This window comes from Nycticebus coucang, chromosome 21, assembly GCF_027406575.1.
Source record: "Nycticebus coucang isolate mNycCou1 chromosome 21, mNycCou1.pri, whole genome shotgun sequence".
NCBI lineage: Eukaryota > Metazoa > Chordata > Mammalia > Primates > Lorisidae > Nycticebus > Nycticebus coucang.
This window is the reverse complement of record NC_069800.1, coordinates 39732492-39754118: the sequence shown is the minus strand read 5'-3', so window position 1 is coordinate 39754118 and position 21627 is coordinate 39732492. Positions and strand designations below refer to the sequence as shown.

The following is a 21627-nucleotide window of genomic DNA, read 5'->3' as shown; positions in this document are numbered from 1 at the left end:
GTTTCACTGCCCCTGTGCTGCTGAAGGCAGGAGCCTGTGGCTTACATATTCATGCCCCATGTCGCTGGTGAAGAAGGCCTGCAGGCGCATGTTCCAGTCCTTCCGACGCCGCAGGATGCCGTGACAGCGCTGTGGCAGACACATGTAGCAGCTCCAGGGCTCCTGGAGCTTGGCCTCCGCCGCTGTGCCAGGGCCCACCAGCACCTCCAAGCACTCCACACAGAAGCACCTGTGCCAGCAGCAGGGGAGAAGCAATGATGTCTTTGTCACCAGCAGGTTTCATGTGCTGTCCCTTCCTTTAATTCCCCTGGAGATAGGAACCCACCACACATAACCTGCTTGGGGCCTACGAGGCCCTGAATGACATGTGCTACACTAACCTCCTCGTCAGACACTCACGACCCTGAATTCCACAGCCTCCTCTCACAGAAATGCCACCTGACCACCTCAGTTTCTGTGAAAACTGGATTTCAGGCCAAGTGGCAAACTTTCAGGGCGGGAGCCTTCCCTGACACCCTAGTGCTCCTTTCACTGGCAAACATACCTACCAAAACCCGCCCCTGAACATCTGTTTTACCTTCTTTGTGACGTGACACCCACATGCTGCCTGCTGGACCCCATGCCAGGCGTTCCATTACACATAGTCAGCTGTCTCCAGACCATCAGATTCACACAGTGCAGCGTGGCCACTCCAGTGCCCACTCATCCCCGTCCCCCCCACACACACACCCCCGGCAGGGCCCAGTGCTCACCGACAGCAGCTTGTGTTACTGCAGAGCAGCAGCTCGTAGCCCTCACAGCACACGGTGCAGTAAGACTGATAGCCATCGTCGTCGTACATGTAGAACAACTCCAAGAACCGATCCTGGCAGCCAGAAAGAAACACTCCGTGAAATTAGAAACCAGAGACAGCCAGGCCCTGCTGGCGGGCTGGCTGGCTGAGGCCCTAGGACGCTGCTGCAGAACAAGCTGCTTGTGGATTGGTGTCCTTTACAGGGACAATTTTGGCCTGTGTGCTGCTCTCCTGAGATGGCAACCCCCGCCAGAGGAAAGGTTGGAAGCATGCAAGAGGGCTTCACTGCTCTCCGCACATAAATGCTGGTGTCTATACAATGGATCTTTGTACAAGACGTTTGTGGAGGAAGGAAGGTGCAGAATGTCCAGGGAGGGAGGGATGGGGAAGAGAACTTACCCTGCAGGTCTGACAGAGCCCCCCCTCAAAGAGAGGGTGGAAGGACACGGAGTTCTTCTTGCCACAAGATAGGCAACTGTCTGTAAGAAACAGAGGGTCATGACTTGTGAGCAACTGAGGCCCCAATAGCAGCTGCTGAAGCCTGGGGTCTCCTGAGTCTTGAGCATTTTCTCTAGGCCAGCACTGTGCTAAGGACTCTTCCAACCCCCTTTCCTCCCGATTCATGCTCAGCTGCAATGTTCCAAAGTGGCTGTCTGCACTGGGAAAAGTCAAGACCAAGTGCTGCCCCAGTAGGAAGATGTGAGGCAGAACTCTGACTAGGGGGTCCCTCCAGCAGAGAACAGGCTTTGAGAGCCTAGTTTGAAAATTCCAGGACACTGGGGAATCAATCATGATAAGACTTGCTTGTGCCTGCATCCTACAAAGAGCATAGAGGCACAATTTCAGAACCTAGGTCTTTTAACTAGTGGTCTTTAACTACCTGCCTCCCTTCATATCACCAGGCCAGGACGGATTTACATCACTGACCAGGTGGACAGGACCTTTCAATGCCTAAGAGTAAGCATCTCTAGCCAGGAAGGAGAAACAGGTAGATGAGCAAATGCGTAGGTGAGCAAATACCAGTGTTTGTTTTCAAGAATGCTCTAAACTCAAGCTTTCCCCAGGGTTCTCTGGGTCAGGGCCATAGTTGTCATTGAATAAACACTCAAGTAAAATGTAAATTAATAAACTGAATATTAATTTAAAACACACACACACACAAAAAAGAATAACCACTCAAATATTTGTTGACTAATGGATATCAGGGTGAAGAAAGAAGGAAGGAGAATTGACCTTCACAAACTCTGAATTTCATTAGGTAGGTTCTGGGCAAAGTATCAGACCAACTGGCAATCCCCAGCCGGATGAGCAGACTGGGTTTATCTTGACAATGTGGCTAAGTGTGCTAACATTCGAGTCAAAGCTAGTTCTAGGTCTTCTTTGGGGAGGTTCGAAATGTCACTCATCTGGTTTGAGGTATAGTTCTCCCACCCAAAGTACCCCAGGTTCAGGTGACCTACTTCCTACTCACTTCTTCTAGGGACACAATCAGTCTTAGTGAAAATCAGGCAAGTAAAATGTAGCAACTAAGATGCAGAGACCCAAAACAGGCCTTGACCTGGACTGAGGCAGGCCTTGGGCCTTGCCCAGGATGAGAAGGGAGGACTGGAGGAGAGAACATTACCTTCTAGATTGCTCTTGTTGTTGGCGACATCTGATGCCATTTGTTCTGTTGAGAGAAGAGGGAGAAAGTATGAGATAAGGTCATGGAGCTATGTTGACCACCACACATATTGCAGAGGACCAACCATCACCTCGGCTCTGGTCTTCCTCCCCACGGTCTTTGCCATTGTTGTAGCAATTTGTCTTGAGGCGCTTGGGTGGAGGACAATAGTCAGAGGTAGCTGAGTCATCAGCTGTTCGTCTTCTTGTCTTGTTCTCTGAGAAAGGAAAGGAGACCAAAACCATAGCTTGATTGATAGGAGGGCCCACAGAACGTGTGGCCCCAGACAATACTGTGCTATGTGCCTGTTCCAGCTGCATCTGGGACATGATGGGGGAAGGGTATATGCCTGGGTGTACAGGGCTGTCAATGCACAGCTTGGAACAGGAGCCAATTTAAATCCTCTCGTACCCAAAATCCACGCATGGCTCCAGGGGTTTGGGCTTCTATGTGTACAAAAGACGACATCCAGCTTGGCACCTATAATTCAAGTGGCTAGGGCACCAGCCACATGCACCGGAACTGGTGGGTTTGAAACCAGCCCAGGCCCGCCAAACAATGACAATTACAACCAAAAAAAAAAAAAAAAATAGCCAGGCATGGTAGTGGGCGCCTGTAGTCCCAGCTACTTGGGAGGCTGAGGCAAGAGCATTGCTTAAGCCCAAGAGTTGGGGGTTACTGTGAGCTGTGATGCCACAGCACTCTACACAGGACAACAGCTAGAGACTCTGTCTCAAAAAAAAGACATCCTTCTATACCTAGCTCTAAGAACACCAGATAAGTTCAATCTACACCTAAAATTCTGACACATTTATGCCTATTTTTTTTTTTAATATGGAACACTTCACGAATCTGTGTGTCATCCTTGCACAGGGGCCATGCTAATCTTCTCTGTATCGTTCCAATTTTAGTTCATGTGCTGCCAAAGCGAACACCATTTATGTCCATTTTGTTCCAACATGCTAGCCATATGTGGTTACTAAAAACTTGAACTTCAACTAGTGAGCAAAAAACTTCATTTTACATTGAAAAGTAATGTTAATTAAAACACTGACAAATGATTCAAGACATGTGAACCTACTTTTTCAACTATAAGTTGTGTTGATTTATTTCATTTCTATTCAGTTAAGATCTATATCTGTATTTCATTAAGCCTCCATTTAGTTCATAAGATCAAGTATTTCCATTGAAAATTTAGCATTAGAATTGAGAAGTGTTATAAGACGTGCATTTTGCCAACGAGATCTTAATGACAATACTAATAGGAAATGTAAAAAGTTTTAATTAGCTATACTGATGAATGTTCAAATGTTAATATTTTAGAAATTGGAGGCTAAGTTAAATTTGGTTAATACGAATTTCACCTGTTCTTTTCACTTTTTACCCTTTTCAATGAGACTACCAGGAAAATAACTGTGTGGCTCCCACTGACATTTCTATTCAACCTATACAGTGAATCATAATGGACATGGTTGAATTTGACTCTGTCCCTAGAAAGAAAATTACACAGCCATTAAAAATCATAAGGACTCTTAAGTGACAAAATGATATTTAACAGTGCCCATATTATTAATAATGAGAAATACAGGAGAAAGGAGCAATCCAACTAGTGTACAGAAAAAGATGGAAGGACGTGCACCCCGCAATGTTAACCTAGGGGCATTTGTGAGGATGGGAAGTGAGATGGAAGGGTTGGGTGGGAGTTCAGGTTGACTTCTGAAGAAATTTGATTCTTTTCCAGTGACCATGTTATATGCCGAGAAATCAAAAGAAAGTATAAAGAAAAACAGCATAGTCAAAAGATGGGAAGGAAGGGAATACCGTATTTCCTTGATTCTAACTTTCTACTGCGTGTACGACGCACCTTCGACTTATTAACCACTTTTGGGGAGGGAAAAAACAAAACAGAAAACAATACATTAAATGTGCAGCTTGTAAGACACTATAGATCTCAGGAAGTCACAAGTACATTTTAATGGAGGATATATGGTATTGGTCAAAATGTCAGGAGATGGCTTAAACACTTTTAAAAAAACACTTTTCAAGTTTTCTCCAATGAGTGTAACTTTTCCTTTAAAAAAAAAAAAAGATGCTACTAGTGAAGACTGCATCTTGGCTTCCTGTTTACTCAAGTTTTCAGGACAGATTTAGTATATGCATGTAATGTTTAGTGGGAAAGTGACCAGGGAAGCCAGATGAGGCTGGCATAGCCTTCATATGCCCATAAACAGTCAGGTTCATAGGGCAAAAGAGGAGGGCTTCAGGGTTGAGACCAGCTGCAGAAAAATTGGGTGGGGTGAGGGGCTACATGAGGGACTGAATCTCTCAAGTTTGTCCCACCAGCAGTGGCAGGGGGTGCTGCCATAGGGACTCATTCCCACCTGGTTGGTTGTTGTTGGGTTTGAGGCCCTCGATGCCAGTGGGCTTGAAGCCCCCGTGGGCCCACTCCAGCATGGGCTTCAGCTGGTCTTCCAATGAGTCTCCAGGGCTGCTGGGGAATGTCTTGCCAGCTCGCACCCTGGCTTTCTGCAAAGGCAGAGTCTGTGATGAATGGGAGGAGGGAGGTACTTGCCGGCTCCACCCAGGATTCCCCCAGCTGGGGGCCTACATTCCCCCACACTGGGCCCTTTCATAGCCAGACAGCTGCCCTGGGCTGTGGTATGTGTGACACAGAAAGGAGGGGCCTGTTCAGAGAAACAGGCAGGCCAGGGGCTAGCAGGGGGAATCTTTAAAGGCAAAGGAATCAGAATTAACTGATAAGGAGCAACGGCCAGCACCAGTCTCATCCCCTGTATACCTCCTCTGAAAAGGGGGCTGGATTTCTTATTTCATCTCCTTAATATGTATTATGAGGACCATGAAGATTTACATGTCTGATTAAGCACAAGGAAACTACTAGCACAGGGGCTGGCTTGTAAATGCAGGATGAAGGCAGTTCCATGAAGAGGTAGAAGGAATGACAAAGCCTAGTGGTTCACAGGGGACATAACATAGCTCACAGATAAAGGGATGAGGCAGCTGGCCTTAAGCTGCAGCCCATCATTGGGCTTGTGGAGGCCTCTGTAAAGGTAGATCCCTTGATTTGAATACTGCGGCCCACTTCTGAATTTGGTTGGCAGTAGCCACAGCCATCAGGAGGAAGCTGAGAAGTCTCAAATCCCTCCCTGTCAGCCTCATACCAGGCCATCACCACCTTGACATTCACCTTCTCCCTTTTCCCCCCAAGACACCCTTGTCAACGATGTTCTGGGCTAGCATTCTCTGCAGGTCTCTTGCTTTATCCCTGCTCTCAGAGCCTGGCCTTCATTCCCAATCCCAAGTTACCTCCAGGGCATGATACATGGCCTTCCTGTAAGAAACCAGCTTATTGAAGGTGGCCAGGTTAAAGTGCTGGCTGAACAGCCCCAGGGCCACCAGTTTATCTGCAGAGACCTAGAAGAGAAAGAATCATCAACATCCACCTATACTTCCCTCTCTCACAGGGTGGCCCATCAGAAAGGGAAGATTTTCACACACCTTAACCTGAGGATAAAGTTCACAAATGTCAGTTTATAAGAAAGGAAAGAAAACAGCAGAGAATAGGAATAATGCAGAGTCCAACACAGTCTATAGCCAGAAACAGGGCAGATGCCACGCCCTGGATGTGGAGAAAGCAGGATGCCCTGAATGAAAACAACTAGATGTGCCCTATGTAAGTGTACATTTTAAGAGCAAATGTCCCTGATGGGGACCCCAGCAGCTTAGCTCTAAAATTCTCCATGATATTAGAGCACTGGGGATTAAACATGCATTATTCCCTTCTTCCTGAGCATAATAACATAAAGCAAGAGCATGACAGTTCATTCACTATCCTTTTATTAAATCGGTTCATTTAATTTACGTGTCAAATGAACAGTGCTTGACACACACAGTATGTACATTTAGCATCTCTTGATGCTAAAAGTCCCTAGAAGCAGTTCAGGTTGCCAGGGAGAGATGAAACTGAGAGTTCAGGGAATGCTAACCAGAGCTGAAAGGTACATAGAATATTCCATTCTCCATAAAATGCTCACCCTTATGCTAACTGCCACTTTGTGTCTGAGATCCTGGCCTCCCACAGGATCATGTAAAAATGGGGCTCTGGGTAAGAAACCACAAAAAATACAGGTGCTGTTCCCGAAGGCACTCTGTGGCCAGAGCCAGACCCCACACTATACTCCCATTCGTCAGTGCTAACAGCCCCAAAATGCATTTTATTGGCATCAGACTTTGTCACACAAAGCACATTTGATGCCGCACTGGGCCAAAGCAATTACAAAGAATGCATCTTCCTTTATTTCACAGAAGTCATTGTATCCATCCCTGGACTTGGATGCTTCAAGGCAACCATACCCCAACAAACTGTACTTCTGCTCCCTCTGCTGGTCAAAGAGGACATGAGCATGCAGACTCGGCTTCCTACTGTTCTAGCCATTCTAGCCCTTGGGAAATTTTTTTTTTTTTTTTTGCAGTTTTTGGCCAGGGCTGGGTTTGAACCTGCCACCTGTATTTGGGGCAGGCACCCTACTACTTTGAGCAACAGGAGTCGCTCACCTTTGGGAAATTGTTATGGCAGAGTCCATACAGACTCTTGACCTATGGGACCAGAATCTTCACCTGAGCCTGAATATCAGGAAAGAACTAGTTGGTCCTTCATTCCACACTTGCCTCCAACCTGCCCTGCTCCTAGCACTACCCAATTTGTGTTACAAGCATAGGCACCTCACCTATCACGATCTAGGGTCACAGAAAAGACTTTCTGTGTGCGCTATTACAAACAAAATCTTTGGAATCAAACAGGGCTCTTTCCCAACAAACATTCATAGTCAAGGAAGATATATATATATATATATATATATATATATTTTTTTTTTTTTTTTGGGCTGTTTTTGGCAGGGGCCAGGTTTGAACCCACTACCACCTCCGGTATATGGGGCCGGCACCCAACTCCTTTGAGCCACAGGCGCCACCTGTCAAGGAAGATTTTAAATGGCTAAAATTAACCATCTAGAGCTGTGGAATAGGCTGGGTGCAGTGGCTCATGCCTATAATTCTAGCACTTTAGGAGGCTGAGGTGGGAGGGAGGCTTGAGGGCAGGAGTCAAGACCAACCTGAACATCATAGTGAGACAGACTCCACCTCTATAAAAAAAAAATTTTAAACTTATACTGCTGTTGTCTATAGTCCCAGATACTTGGGAGGCGGAAGTAGGAGGATCACTTGAGCACACTGAGTTTGAGGTGGCAGTGAGCTACAGTGCTGCCACTGCACTCTAACCCAGGTGACAGAGTGAGATCCCAGCTCAAAAAAAATAAATAAAAGAATAAAATACAAAGAGTCTCTGAAATAGCCAACTGTAAAAAAAAGTTTTCATAACTAACACCACCTCCATCTCTCGGTCCACCAAAGGATGTCCCAAACCCTTTCTCTTTCCACAGCTAAGGGACACTAAGAGACAGTGACTACCTTTCCCTGTGTCTTCTGGGCTTCTCCACCTTTGGATGATTGACTGGGTGGCTGCTCTTCACCCCTCAGAAGCCTGAGGCTTCCACCCCAGAGAAATAAAATAAAATCCAAATGGCTGGGGATCCAAAGAACCTTCCAGTTCTGTGTTCCCTGTGAAACAGCTCTGGCCCTATAAGACCCTAAGAATCCATTTAAGAGCTGTGCAAGGTGGCTAATAACTGTAATCCAGGCCCTTAGAGAGGCCAAGAGGCAAATTGACTGCTTGAGCTCAGGAGTTCCAGTCCAGCCTGAACAACAGCAAGACACTGTCCCTAAAAATAGCCAGGTGTGTTGGACACCTGTAGTCCCGGCTACTTCAGAGGCTGAGGCAAGAGGATGACTTAAACCCAAGAGTTTGAGGTTGCTGTTTGTCCGTCCTTCCTTCCAGACAGCATGAGGGCATAGCTTCATCCATCTGCACAAAGTAACTGTAGGCTGTCATCTCAAGACACAACTGTAATAAAGGAAAGATAGCCTCAGGTCTGTGGGGCCACTCAAGACCTTGCCTTCCCCTGGACTCACCTCAGAGAATTTGCCATCACCAAACCACTGGACCCATCGCATGCCGGACATGGCCTGTCGCTTGGAGGTGGCCTTCCATGACACTACCATGGCAGGCCACCAGGAGAAGCCCTTGATCTTTCCCCACACAAGGTCCCCTATTCCGAATTCCTTCCCATCCTGAAACAAAAAAAAAACCACATAAAGGAACCCAGTAAATAATTAGACAGAACACCTTGAGCCAAGCCCTGCCCACTCCACCAACACTGCGGGCAATAAAAAGCTCGCATAAAATGTGAGATGGCCACAAAAACACACCAAGTTATTAAGGTATTATTAAAGTGTACCTATAGTATGATGTACTCTAATGTTCACAGAAAAAAAAGACATCCTAATGCCACGCACATGTAAAGAGGTTTCATGCAGCAACACCTGAATAAGACGTCAACAAGCTTGATTGGTTAAATCAGCTATGATGCAGACAACTTAATGTATTACACACACATGAATGTGAGGCAAAACTACTTCTCCATAAGGAAAAAAAGACAGCCTATAATTGTATATATAATATGATGAAAACATCACACTACTTACTATGTGTGCAGACAATAATTATTTCTATGTAAATATATTTAACATTCAGAAAAATCAATATTCATGTGGTTTGGTTAATAACTGGTGTCTGAGAGGGGAACAGATTAAAGAAAGACCATGTTGCATGTGGAAAATACTTATGATTAAGGCCGGGGGGTGGTGGCTGTAATCCTAGCACTCTGGGAGGCCAAGGCAAGTGGATTCCCTGAGTTCAAGAGTTTAAGACCAGTCTGAGCAACACCAAGATCCCATCTCTACTTAAAATGGAAAAATTAGCTGGATGTTGTGGTGGATGTCTGTAGTCCCGGTTACTCAGGAGGCTGAACCCCAGAGTTTAAGGTTGCTCTGAGTTATAACACCACAGCATTGTGGCTTGGGCAACAGAGTGAGATAAGGTCTCAAAAATAAATAAATAAATAAATAAATAAATAAATAAATACTTATGATAAAAATGACAAAAATCTGGCTCAGCGCTTGTGGCTCAAGCAGCTAAGGCACCAGCCATATACACCTGAGCTGGCAGGTTCAAATCCAGCCCGGGCCCACCAAACAACAATGAGGGCTGCAACCAAAAAATAGTCAGGTGTTGTGGCAGGTGCCTGTAGTCCCAGCTACTTGGGAGGCGGAGGCAGGAGAATCACTTGAGCCCAGGAGTTGGAGGTTGCTGTGAGCTGTGCTGCCAGAGCACTGTACGTAGGGTGACAGCTTGAGGCTCTGTCTCAAAAAAAGACAAAAATCATCACAGTAGTTAGTCACTGAAAGTGGCCATCAGTAGCTGGCACCTCTGGCCACCCTCAGCAGGAGCCTTTCTTCGTAGTACCTGATACTCAGCACTGTCTGTGTTTCTCCTTTCTGCATCCACCTGTGGGGACTCGAAGCTATCCTGCTGGCTGTCCTGGACTAGGCGGGGGTAGGGGGTACTGCTGCTCTGGGGTGTCACCTCGGTGTCATTGGTGTCATCTGTGAGGTCAATGGTCAGGTAAGGGCTGGCAGGGGATAACCATGGTGTGCCAACCGATGCTGTTGCCCGCCGCCTCAGGGACTGTAAACAGAAGAATACATGTTTGGACCACAGTAAGACAGGTGGGTGACCAGAGACCATTGGTGCCCTCACCTGCTTCCCAGGTAAGCAGAAAGAACTAAGACATAAGTCTGGGAGAAGAGAAACCATTGAGGACAGTTTTCCCAGAAGTGGTGGGGGAAAGTCATTGTCACCATTCCAAACACAGAGACAGAGACACAGAACAAAGGACAAAGGCACCGAAGGTAGGTAATGATGAGGGACTGAGCCGAGCTCGGAGAGGGTCATTGACTTCTTTCAGTGCTTATTGTGTGCCCAACCTTGTAACAGGAGAAAGGTGTTGCTGTTCCCGCTAGGGTGGCCTCAAGACAGTTGAAGAGATATAGGGGGACAAGACAGTTCTGGAAGTCAGTAGTTTCCAGTGGTTTCCAAGGTGGGCAAGAACCCAGTCAATAATAGGGCATTCTTCTGATCCCAACAGAGTTCCATCCAAGATGAGGCCAGCAGAGAAGTCAACAGGCTTAAGAGAAGCTTATCCAGGAGAATAAGGAAAAGCAAGATCCTGAAAAGCAGAGGAATGTGAAGAAAGGACACAGATTATCCACTGGTGACAGTTAGTGGTGCAGTGAGTGAAGCAGATCACCCAGCTAGAAGGCTGGGGACCGGGATCTGGGCATCTGGTAAACCAACCCTGGTAGCCGGGAACTCCACAGGGGACTCGTCCACATGATTGCGGCCCTGTCGGCCTCGGGTAGTACGTGGGGAGGGCTTGTGCCTCTCCCACCTGGAGGCACTGTTGCTATTTCGGGTTCGGACCTGAAATCAAGAGAGGATAAGCACCAGGCCTTAGATGACTGAAGGTGTGAGGTGTGGGGTGCAGCCAGGATTCAGCCTTGAGTTGGCCAAGGAGACCTAGTGACCTCAGGCTAACTGGAAATAAACAGGTATTTAAATATTTTTAAGGTATTTTAAATATTTTTAAGGTATTTAAATAGATGGGGATGCTGTACGCCCCTTCCATCCAGAATTCCCCAGTTCATGGAACAGGGGAGATGGGAGGCCAGCTGAGCAACATAACAATTCTCAACAGATTCTGCTCTGGCTGTCCCAGCAGGCAGACTGCACCAGATGAAACTAACCCAAAAAAATTGGTACCAAAAAATAAAAATCCATGTTTACCCTAAGCCTAGTTTTTACTCAATAAAGTATAAAGCTAATTATTGGGTTCTTCAGGAAGTTATTGGATCATCAAGATGACTGAAAAGTCCTTAGGCTCTGTATTCTTTGTTAAATGGCATAAATTTGGGGGTTTTTAGACCCAAGTTCAAATTTTGCACAAGACTTAATGTTTAGACCAGGTGTGGTAGCTCACACCTATAATCCTAGTACTCTGGGAGGCCAACGCATTGCTTGAGCTCAGGAGTTCAAGACCAGCCTGGGCAAGAGCGAAATCCCATCTCTAAAAATATCCAGGCGATGTGGTAGGCTCCTGTAGTCCTAGCTACTAGGGAGGCTGAGGCAAGAAAATCACTTGAGACCAAGAGTTTGAGGTTGCTGTGAGCTATGACACCACAGCACACTACCAAGGGTGATAAAATGACTCTGTCACAAAAAAAAAAAAAAAAAAAAACTTAAATGTTTAACCTTGGGTAAGTTACTGGAATCTTCTCTCATCTATTCCAGAAGGGATAATACACACCATATGCTGGGAAAATAAGATTATATTTTCCTGGTATAGTACCTACAGGACTGAGTGAATGTGAGCAGTAATTGTCTTCCTATTTCCAGACTTCACACTCTTTCTCAGCTATCAAATCCACCCACAGAGTCAAGGAACTCCCATAGATAATTGGCGAGTGAACCACCCACCCTGAAAACCCTTATCATACTTGGGCGCTTTCAAGAATGTTCCAAGAAAGAACTTAAAAACTACCCTGTGAAAGAAATGACACAAAAAGAAAACCTTCCAACAATGAGTCCATGAAGCTTTGCTGTCTTTTTCCAGTTTAAAAACATTTGTTCACTTCTCTTCAACGATCCCCTAGAGATGTAAGACATGTTCTTGCTATAGTGGTGGAAAGTGTCTCTGCATGGTCTATGGTGACTTACAGCTGGGCTTTCAGAACGAGTCCTGGTTTCACGGAAAAGCTTTGGCATCACTGGTATGTCGGAGCCATCCCCATCCTCCCCTTCTCCATCTCCATCTCCGCCCGTCAGATCCTTTATAAAGAAAACATCATGAATTTTTCAATCTAATTAAGAAACCACACAAGTAAAATAGTTAAAAATAGTCAATCATGTTGCAACCTTTCACAATATTTATCCAAGAGATATAGAAACAAGGGAAATAGAAATATTTTCAACTGCCTCATTTTGTTCCAAATAAGATTTTTACAGCAGTTCACCACAGGATGATAAACTCAGGACAGGATTAAACAACAAAAGACCCATGGAATCCTTGATCCAAAAAAATGAGCCCATGGCAATGTGCAAGACTGATTTTACTATGCCTAGCAGAGAGAGCTGATCGATTATCCAAAGCTATAGAATATGAGAGAATATATAGGCCACCTGACTCAAGGGTGATGCTTCTTTTTGAGACAGAGTCTCAAGCTGTTGCCCTGGGTAGAGTGCCATGGCATCACAACTCACAGCAACCTCCAACTCTTGGGCTTAAGCAATTCTCTTGTCTCAGCCTCCCAAGTAGCTGGAACTACAGGTACCCACCACAAAACAACGCCCAGCTATTTTTAGGTTGCAGTTGTCATTTTGTTTACCAGGCCCGGGCGGGGTTCAAACCCACCACCCTCGATGTAAGTGGCCGGTGCCCTGCTGACTGAGCTACAGATGCCACCAAGGGGGGATGGGATGCTTCTTGATAGAGTGAGCAGGCAGTAATATCACTAACCGTGCATCATGTCATGAAGAACTTCAGTGTAGGCCCCATGACTCTCAACAAAATCTACTATAAATCAAACACAATAACTGAAACAGTGAGTGGCTAAGTCTGACTAGAGGGTTAAAAGCACTTGATTTTTCACCTACCAACTGTGTGGCCATGAGTGAGTTCATTTTGGAGTAACACTACTTCTCCTCATAGCATAACAGGGCTAGAGCATCAAAGAATGCCATCTTTAGGGCCGGGCCTAGTGGCTCACACCTATAATCCCAGCACTCTGGGTGGCCAAGGCAGGTGGATTGCCTGAGCTCACAGGTTCAAGACCAGTCTGAGCCAGAGTGAGACCCCACCTCTAAAAATAGCCAGGTGTTAGTAGGCACCTGTAGTCCCACCTACTTGGAAGGCTGAAGGAAGAGAATCACTTGAGCCCAAGAATTAGAGGTTGCTGTGAGCTCTGACACCACTGTACTCTACTGAGAACAAAGTGAGATCCTGTCTCAAAAAAAAGAAAGGAAAAAAAAAAATGCATCTTTACCCCAGTGCCAGGCACAAAGGATATGCTCAGAGATTCCACTAGTTCCTGATAACTTGCTACCAGAAACAGAACAATTGGCGGTGCCCATAGCTCAGTTGGCAGGACGCCAGCCACATACACCAAGAGTGCTAGGTTCAAACCCGACCCAGGACAGTTTAAAAAAAAAAAACTGAGGCAAGAGGATCACTTGAGCCCAAGAATTGAAGGTTGCTGTGAGCAACGCGCCACAGCAATCTACCCAGGGAGACAGCTTGAGACTGCCTCAAAAAAAGAAACAGAGGGCGGCGCCTGTGGCTCAGTCGGTAAGGCGCCGGCCCCATATACCGAGGGTGGCGGGTTCAAACCCAGCCCCGGCCAAACTGCAACCAAAAATAGCCGGGCGTTGTGGCGGGTGCCTGTAGTCCCAGCTACTCGGGAGGCTGAGGCAAGAGAATCGCTGAAGCCCAGGAGTTGGAGGTTGCTGTGAGCCGTGTGACGCCACAGCACTCTACCGAGGGCAATAAAGTGAAACTCTGTCTCTACAAAAAAAAAAAAAAAAAAAAAAAAAGAAACAGAACAGTAGCCCCATCCCTCTGATCCGGTACACTGTCTTAATTCCTCACTCAGCTCTTTGCTCTTCCTCACTTGGGTCTCCTCAGCAGGTTGCCAACCACTAAGAGAAGAAAAGCTGAGGATGAGTTTTCTTTCATGCTCTGTGACTTCTTTCTTTCTTTTTTTTTTTTTTTGAGACAGAGTCTCACTTTCTTGCCCCCAGTAGAGTGCCATCACATCACAGCTCACAGCAACCTCAAACTCCTGGGCTCAAGTGGAGTCCTGGGCTCCTCTGGTCTCAGTTTCCCAAGTAGCTGGGACTGTAGATGCCCGGCTACTTTTTAGAGATGCGGTCTCACTCTTGCTCAGGCTGGTCTTGAACTCCTAAGCTCAATGATCTACCCGCCTCGGCCTCCCAGAGTGCTGGGATCACAAGAATGTACTTTTTTTCTTTGATCTTTAAGAAAAAGTAAATAACCAAACTGACAAATCTCTACTAAAGTTAATTAGAAAACAGCACAAATAAAGGGGAAAAAACCTAACAAGGTGGAAGCCTCAATATTAGAGCCACTCGTAAATATTTTGTAATACTTAGTTAAAACTTAGGCATGTTTTTCCAAATTGTTAAAAAAAAAAAAAAAAAAAAATTGGGCAGCGCCTGTGGCTCAGTCAGTAAGGCGCTGGCCCCATATACCGAGGGTGGCAGGTTCAAACCCGGCCCCGGCCGAACTGCAACAAAAAAATAGCCAGGTGTTGTGGCGGGCGCCTGTAGTTCCAGCTACTCGGGAGGCTGAGGCAAGAGAATCGCTTAAGCCCAGGAGTTGAAGGTTGCTGTGAGCTATGTGATGCCATGGCACTCTACCGAGGGCCATAAAGTGAGACTCTTGTCTCTACAAAAAAATTTAAAAAATAAAAAATAAAAAAAAATAGGCTTGGCACCTAAAGTAGTGGTTTCGGCACCAGACATATACACTAAGTCAGGAGGGTTTGAACCCAGCCCAGGCTAGCTAAACAACAATGACAACTGCAACAAAAACTAGCCAGGTGCCGTGGTGGGCACCTGTAGTCTCAGCTACTTGGAAGGCTGAGGCAAGAGAATCGCTTAAACCTAAGAGTTTGAGGTTGCTATGAGCTATGATGCCACAACACTCTACCGAGGGCGACATAATGAGACTCTGTCTCAATAAATAAATAAATAAATAAAATAAAAATTCTGAGGTTACACAATCCTAATTTCAAAAACACAGGACATAGTTACAGAAAACCATACATCCATTTCATTCAGGAATAAATAAAAATCAACCCTAAAACATACCAGGACCAAGTTGGACTCATTCCAAGAACAGATAGTTTGCTATATACCCTGTTTCCCCGAAAATAAGACATCCTCCGAAAATAAGACCTACTTATAGGAAAGATAAGACGTCCCCTGAAAATAAGACCTAGCGCATCTTTGGGAGCACACCTTAAAATAAGACACTGTCTTATTTTCAGGGAAACAGGGTAGTAGGCCCCCAACCTTAGGATTAATACTGAATCCTATTTTGCTATGTTTTTCCTACATATTTATACCTATAACAGTTTTACTTACACCTTAGGCATAGTAAGAGAAACAGTGTATGTACTGTTTTATGAATGGGATGTCTCTGGTTCTCAAAATATCTTATTGTACTTTATTCCTTAGTGCATCCTCTGTACTTTTTTTTTTTTTTGATACAGAGCCTGAAGCTGTCGCCCTGGGTACAATGCCATGGCATCACAGCTCACAGCAACCTCCAACTCTTGGGCTAAAGCGATTCTCTTGCCTCAGCCTCCCAAGTAGCTGGGACTACAGGCGCCTGTCACAACACCTGGCTAATTTTTTGGTTGAAATTGTCATTGTTGTTTAACTGGCCCAGGCCAGGCTCAAACCCACCAGCCTCGCTGTTATGTGGGTGGCACCCTACTCACTGAGCTAGGGGCACTGAGCCTATACTTTCATAAATTTTAGTGGGCATTTTCCCCCCAGAAAAGCCCAGTTTCGCTGCAGTTGAAGATGTGCCTTGGATGGAATCCTTTCTCCCGCATTTCAACTCCGCTAAGAGTGTGGCATTAACTTCTTCATTGGCAGATGCAGTCCCTATATTTTTTATATTTTGGGGTCCAAACCTATTCCTGAGTCTGTATAACATCCCTTGCTTGCAGTAAATGGCTTTTTGCCACTCATTTCAGGGGATCCCAGGCTGAAGTCTTCATATAGGATCAGTGCTTTCTGGGACAACATGTTGCTTTCAATGGGAACACGTTTTCTCTTCGTAGTTTCACCCACAAAGCTAATGTCTTTTCCATCCCAACTAAAGCCCTTATCACTCACTGGGGCTGCAACTTTTGTACTCTTGAGAAGCAACAGCAAAACTAGCATGAATTTCTTTTTCATACATAGAAGATTCATTCTTACCATAGATCTCAGCATACAATTTTTTCTTCCCTTATTGAGTGGAGAACTTTCACTTAAAGGAAGCTCTTTACGGCTTCTTCTTTATGCTTTGGAACGTTAAGTGAAATAAGGAAGGCTTGCTCACACAGAACACAAGCCCTGAAGTACTTCAACAACTGATCTAATAACTAAGGGCAAGTAGCATATACAGTGGGGACACACTAAAGAAAGGGATGATTTGGCTCGGTGCCTATAGCTCAAGCAGCTAAGGTGCTAGCCACATACACCAGAGCTGGCGGGTTCGAATCCAGCCTGGGCCTGCCAAACGACGACAACTACAACCAAAAAATGGCCAGGTGTGCTGGTGGGCACCTGTAGTCCCACTACTTGGGAGGTTGAGGCAAGAGAATCGCTTAAACCCAGGAGTTGGAGGTTGCTGTGAGCTGTGATATCACAGCACTCTACCCAGGGCGGCATCTACCCAGGGCGACAGCTTGAGGCTCTGTCTCAAAAAAAGAAAGGGATGATTTGCATCAGGGGCTGATCAGAGCAGGACAGTAGGAGATTTTATCAGACCTGCAGGACACTGCTAAACTTAAACCTTGTGTTTATCTCTGGAACACTCCACTTAAGATATACATATATATGTATGTATATATATATATATATTTTTTTTTTTTTTTTTTTTCTTGAGACAGAGCCTCAAGCTGTTGCCCTGGGTAGAGTGCTGTCACATCACAGCTCACAGCAACCTCCAACTCCTGGGCTCGAGTGATTCTTCTGCCTCAGCCTCTCAAATAGATGGGACTACAGGCACCCACCACAACGCCCAGTTTTTTCTTTTTTTTTTTTGGTTGCAGCCGTCATTGTTGTTTGGCGGGTCCGGGCTGGATTCGAACCCGCCAGCTCAGGTGTATGCGGCTGGCACCTTAGCTACTTGAGCCACAGGCACCAAGCCTCCACTTAATATTTTTAGTTAATATTTTTAGACTACTGTTAACCACAGGTAACATTAATGGTAAGGGGAACTACTGAACTGCTTGCTGTATTAGAAATTTATAAATGTAACTGATTATTCTGATTGAGATAAAATCTGAATACATACAGGAAGCATCCAGTAAAAAATGTCATATTTAGTAAAAATATTTTTAATGTTAAAGTATGTGCATATATATATATATATATATATTTTTTTTTTTTTTTTTTTGGAGACAGTCTCACTTTGTCGCCTTTGGTAGAGTATCATGGCATTATAGCTCACAGCAACCTCAAACTCTTAAGCTCAAGCAATTCTCGTCTCAGCACTACAGGCACCCACCACAACATCCAGCTATTTTTTAGAGAAGGGGTTTTGCACTTACTCAGGCTGAGCTCAAACCTGAGCTCAGGCAATCCATCCGCCTCAGCCTCCCAGAGTGCTAGGATTATAGGTGTGAGCCACCGTGCTCAGCCTTCTACAATATACATTTTGTTATTGTTGTTTATCACCCTCAGTAGAGTGTTGTGGCATCACAGCTCACAGCAACCTCCAGTGATTCTCCTGCCTCAGCCTCCTGAGTTGCTGGGACTACAGGCACCTGGCACAATGCCCAGCTATTTTTTTGTTGCAGTTTGACGGGGACCAGGTTCGAACCCACTACCCTCGGCATATGGGGCCAGCGTCCTACTCACTGAGCCACAGGTGCCGCCCAATATACGTTTTATATTTTGTTGGGTTTTTTTTGAGACAGAGCCTCAAGCTGTCACCCTGGGTAGAGTGCTGTGGCATCACAGCTCACAGCAACCTCCAACACCTGGGCTTAAGGGATTCTCTTGCCTCAGCCTCCCAAATAGCTAGGACTACAGGCTCCCACTACAACACCCAGCTATTTTTTGGTTGCAGCCATCATTGTTGTTTGGCAGGTCTGGGCTGGATTTGAACCCGCCAGCTCTGGTGCATATGGCTGGCGCCTTAGCTGCTTGAGCTACAGGCACCGAGCCCAATATGCATATTTTTAAATGTAATTTACAGATACCAATTTTCATGAGCCTCAGGTTACACATTTGATAAGCTAGAAGCAATGTCCCTGAACCCTGAAAAAAGGAGAAGAGACCATACCTGAGTGTAGCTTAGCAGACTGGAGACCTCCCTCTTGGACAGCCGTGCACTTGCCCTGCGGCCTGTGGAGGAAACAGAAGTCTGTGTTTGGAGGAAAGAGCTTTTCTCTATGGATTGGGACCTCCCCCCAAACCACTGTCATTCTCAGGGGTTAATTTAGACCAGGGGTCCTCAAACTACGGCCCGCGGGCCACATGCGGCGGTGTGATTGTATTTGTTCCCGTTTTGTTTTTTTACTTCAAAATAAGATATGTGCAGTGTGCATAGGAATTTGTTCATGGTTTTGTTTTTTTTAAAACTATAGTCCGGCCCTCCAACGGTCTGAGGGACAGTGAACTGGCCCCCTGTTTAAAAAGTTTGAGGACGTCTGGTTTAGACTCTCAGCATCTCTGCTTTTCTCCAGGTACTCATAAGAGGAGTGGGAACAGGGCAGCCTGGCCACATGGAACCAAGTCCTGGGCGGGCTCAGATACGAAAGGCATGAATGGGGGGAGGCACCAAATCCCTTCCAAATTACGTTGCCTGATCCAGTAACCACTCACTACATTTAAATGAATAATTCAGTGTCTGCCCTATCAGCCACATTTCAAGTACTTGCATGTGGCAAATCTCTATGAATGAGGCAGAAATAATAGAACAATTCCACACACATGAGAAATTCCAATGGATGGCACACCTGAGTGTAGGACAGTACTGGGGTTTCCAAACCAGCTGCAGCAGAATCCTAAGTGCCCTGGCTTAGGAACTAAGGTTAAACGTCAGACCTCCCCTCCTTAGTTGTTTTTTTTTTTTTGTCCCATCCCAACCTGAGTACCAACTCTGAGGTGAGAGGGTTTCACTGCCAAAGGGCCATCAAAGTCCCTGGCCTATACCAAGATCATGGCTGGAAGAGGACAGGGAACCATCCATCACCCTTGGTATCGCTCTCCTCAGAGTCCCAGCTGAGCTGAGGCTGCATGGTGGTTGCCAGGGGCTTGGCTCTAGGTCTGGCCTCACAGCCCTCTTCCCACCCAGGTGTGGTACAGGCTGTTGAAGCCTCTCCCTAGAGCCTCCCATCTCAGCTATGATCTGGAGAGACTGCCCAGTTTGTCAGGACCCAATGCCACCCCTGGTCCCCACTAGCCCAGCCACCTCTGATCTCCGGGGTGCGGATAGCCTCCAGGATCGGGGGTGAGTCCGAGGAATGGTCACTGCAGGCCCCGTTGATGATGATAGAGTCCTCCCTCCCGCTGGCGTCCTCCTCTCCATTGAGATGTCTGGTGTCTCCCTTCATCATTTCCTGTGGGAGAAGCCAGGATAGGTAGAGAAGGGAAGAAGGGGGGCCAAAGGATGCAAGCACGCCCCCAGGCCTCCCTCCATGGGCTGACTCCATGTCCTTCAGCCAAGGCCCCTAAAGCCATTTCGGGGTTTATACTCCTACCCAAGGACCCGCCCAGGCTGTCCCCTCACCAAACTCGGAGGCCCAGGACTTGGTTCCATGTACCCAGGCTGCCCCAAAGATTCAAATACCAGCACCCAGGAAAGAGGAGGGGGCCAGGTCTGGGGTGAGACTCAGACTGCTCTGTGTAATTAGCCGGCCCTTCAAACAATGCCATTTAGGAACCTGCTTGCCCCAGCCCGCCTGCCGCCAGACCCAGTCCCCTCTGGCCCTAGCCCACTCTCCCTATTCAGCCTCCGCAGGGGCTCAGGAAGCCAGTGCATTATTTTCTCCCCTGACCCCTTTGTTTGCTCTCTCCCTTCCCCTCAATCTCCAGGTCCTCTTCCCACCACCCCTCCTCCCCCACAGAACAGCTTCTCTCCTCTCCATGGCAGCACAAGCCCCGCCCCCATCCCATCCTCTAGGGCCCATTGGTCTGCAGGCCTGTCACTCACACACCCACCTCCCTCACCAGCTGAGGCTTGCAGTCCCAAATTCCCAAGAAGGGAAGGATGGAGGATGCATAGGCAGAAGAGCAGGGTCAGTTAACAGGAGTGACATGCGCCCACCTGCTATACAGCCTCACCCCCACCTCTGGGACTTCATCTCCCCAGGGCTGCCCCACTTGGTAAGGGCATCACCAACAAAGATACAAGGCTAGAGCCTCTCTAATGGTTTGGCCCACTGCCTGGAGACTCTGGGTTCATTTTATAGAAAAGGAAAACTGACAAACGAAAGTTAGTCTCCCGGGCTGCGCCTGTGGCTCAGTAAGTAGGGCGCCGGCCCCATATACGGAGGGTGGCGGGTTCAAACCCAGCCCCGGACAAACTGCAACAAAAAAATAGCCGGGCATTGTGGCGGGTGCCTGTAGTCCCAGCTACTCGGGAGGCTGAGGCAGGAGAATCGCTTAAGCCCAGGAGTTGGAGGTTGCTGTGAGCTGTGTGAGGCCACGGCACTCTACGAGGGCAATAAAGTGAAACTCTGTCTCTACAAAAAAAAAAAAAGAAAGAAAGAAAGTTAGTCTCCCAAGTCAAATATCCCATCGAAAAGATGAAGTCAAAATTAGGTGTACACCAGGCTAAATAGAACCAGGGCACAAATGCCAGCTCAAACTGTAATTTCTTTTTCTCTCTTTTTTTTTTTCTTTCTTTTTTAGAGACAGTCTCACTTTATCACCCTTGGTAGAGTGCCATGGCGTCACAGCAACCTCTAGCTCTTGGACTTAAGTGATTCTCTTGCCTCAGCCTCCCAAGTAGCTGGGACCACAGGCACCCGCCACAATGCCCAGCTATTTTTTGTTGCAGTTTGCCCGGGGCTGAGTTTGAACCCGCCACCCTCAGTATATGGGGCCGGCGCCCCACTCACTGAACCACAGGCGCCGCCTCAAACTGTAATTTCTGAAAGCCACTGGCCTTTAGTTTTGCCTTTTGCATTAACTTCCATGGGCAAAAATAAAGTCTAGAAAAATAAATAAAGTCTAGACAAGCCCCCAACCACACATCCTTGCGCTCCAAACAGCTCTAGAATGTTGTTAGCTCCATACCCTCCCGTCCTCAAACTCTGCCTAGTAGCTTCCCCAGGAAGCAGCAGCCTGTATGCACCCGGCCCTCCCTGCCTATGTTCCATATCTCATTTC

At 46.6% G+C, this 21627-nt stretch overlaps 1 protein-coding gene and 1 non-coding gene across 8 annotated transcripts in view; both read right to left on the bottom strand.

The window, feature by feature from the left end:
• The window catches only part of DNMT3B (DNA methyltransferase 3 beta), a 54656-nt gene that overhangs the window by 10726 nt on the left and 22303 nt on the right, over positions 1–21627 (bottom strand). For 5 of the 7 annotated variants that reach the window (XR_008376546.1, XM_053574197.1, XM_053574200.1 and 2 more), the window contains exons 2-14: positions 19706–19853; positions 18575–18636; positions 12205–12315; positions 10786–10911; positions 9895–10116; positions 8502–8660; positions 5781–5888; positions 4838–4982; positions 2548–2673; positions 2418–2462; positions 1193–1272; positions 753–865; positions 46–229 (exon numbers count right to left, since the gene is read on the bottom strand). Coding sequence is in view for 6 of the 7 variants with exons in the window: in XM_053574197.1 (XP_053430172.1) it covers positions 46–229; positions 753–865; positions 1193–1272; positions 2418–2462; positions 2548–2673; positions 4838–4982; positions 5781–5888; positions 8502–8660; positions 9895–10116; positions 10786–10911; positions 12205–12315; positions 18575–18636; positions 19706–19850 (1626 nt within the window). In the remaining variant the exon portion in view is untranslated. The remainder of the gene's footprint in view (positions 1–45; positions 230–752; positions 866–1192; positions 1273–2417; positions 2463–2547; positions 2674–4837; positions 4983–5780; positions 5889–8501; positions 8661–9894; positions 10117–10785; positions 10912–12204; positions 12316–18574; positions 18637–19705; positions 19854–21627) is intronic. The other 2 variants (XM_053574198.1, XM_053574201.1) reach the window with 1 other exon arrangement.
• On the bottom strand, positions 3285–3391 carry LOC128574292 (U6 spliceosomal RNA). Its single transcript, XR_008376669.1, has one exon. It is a non-coding gene; the product is annotated as a U6 spliceosomal RNA (small nuclear RNA).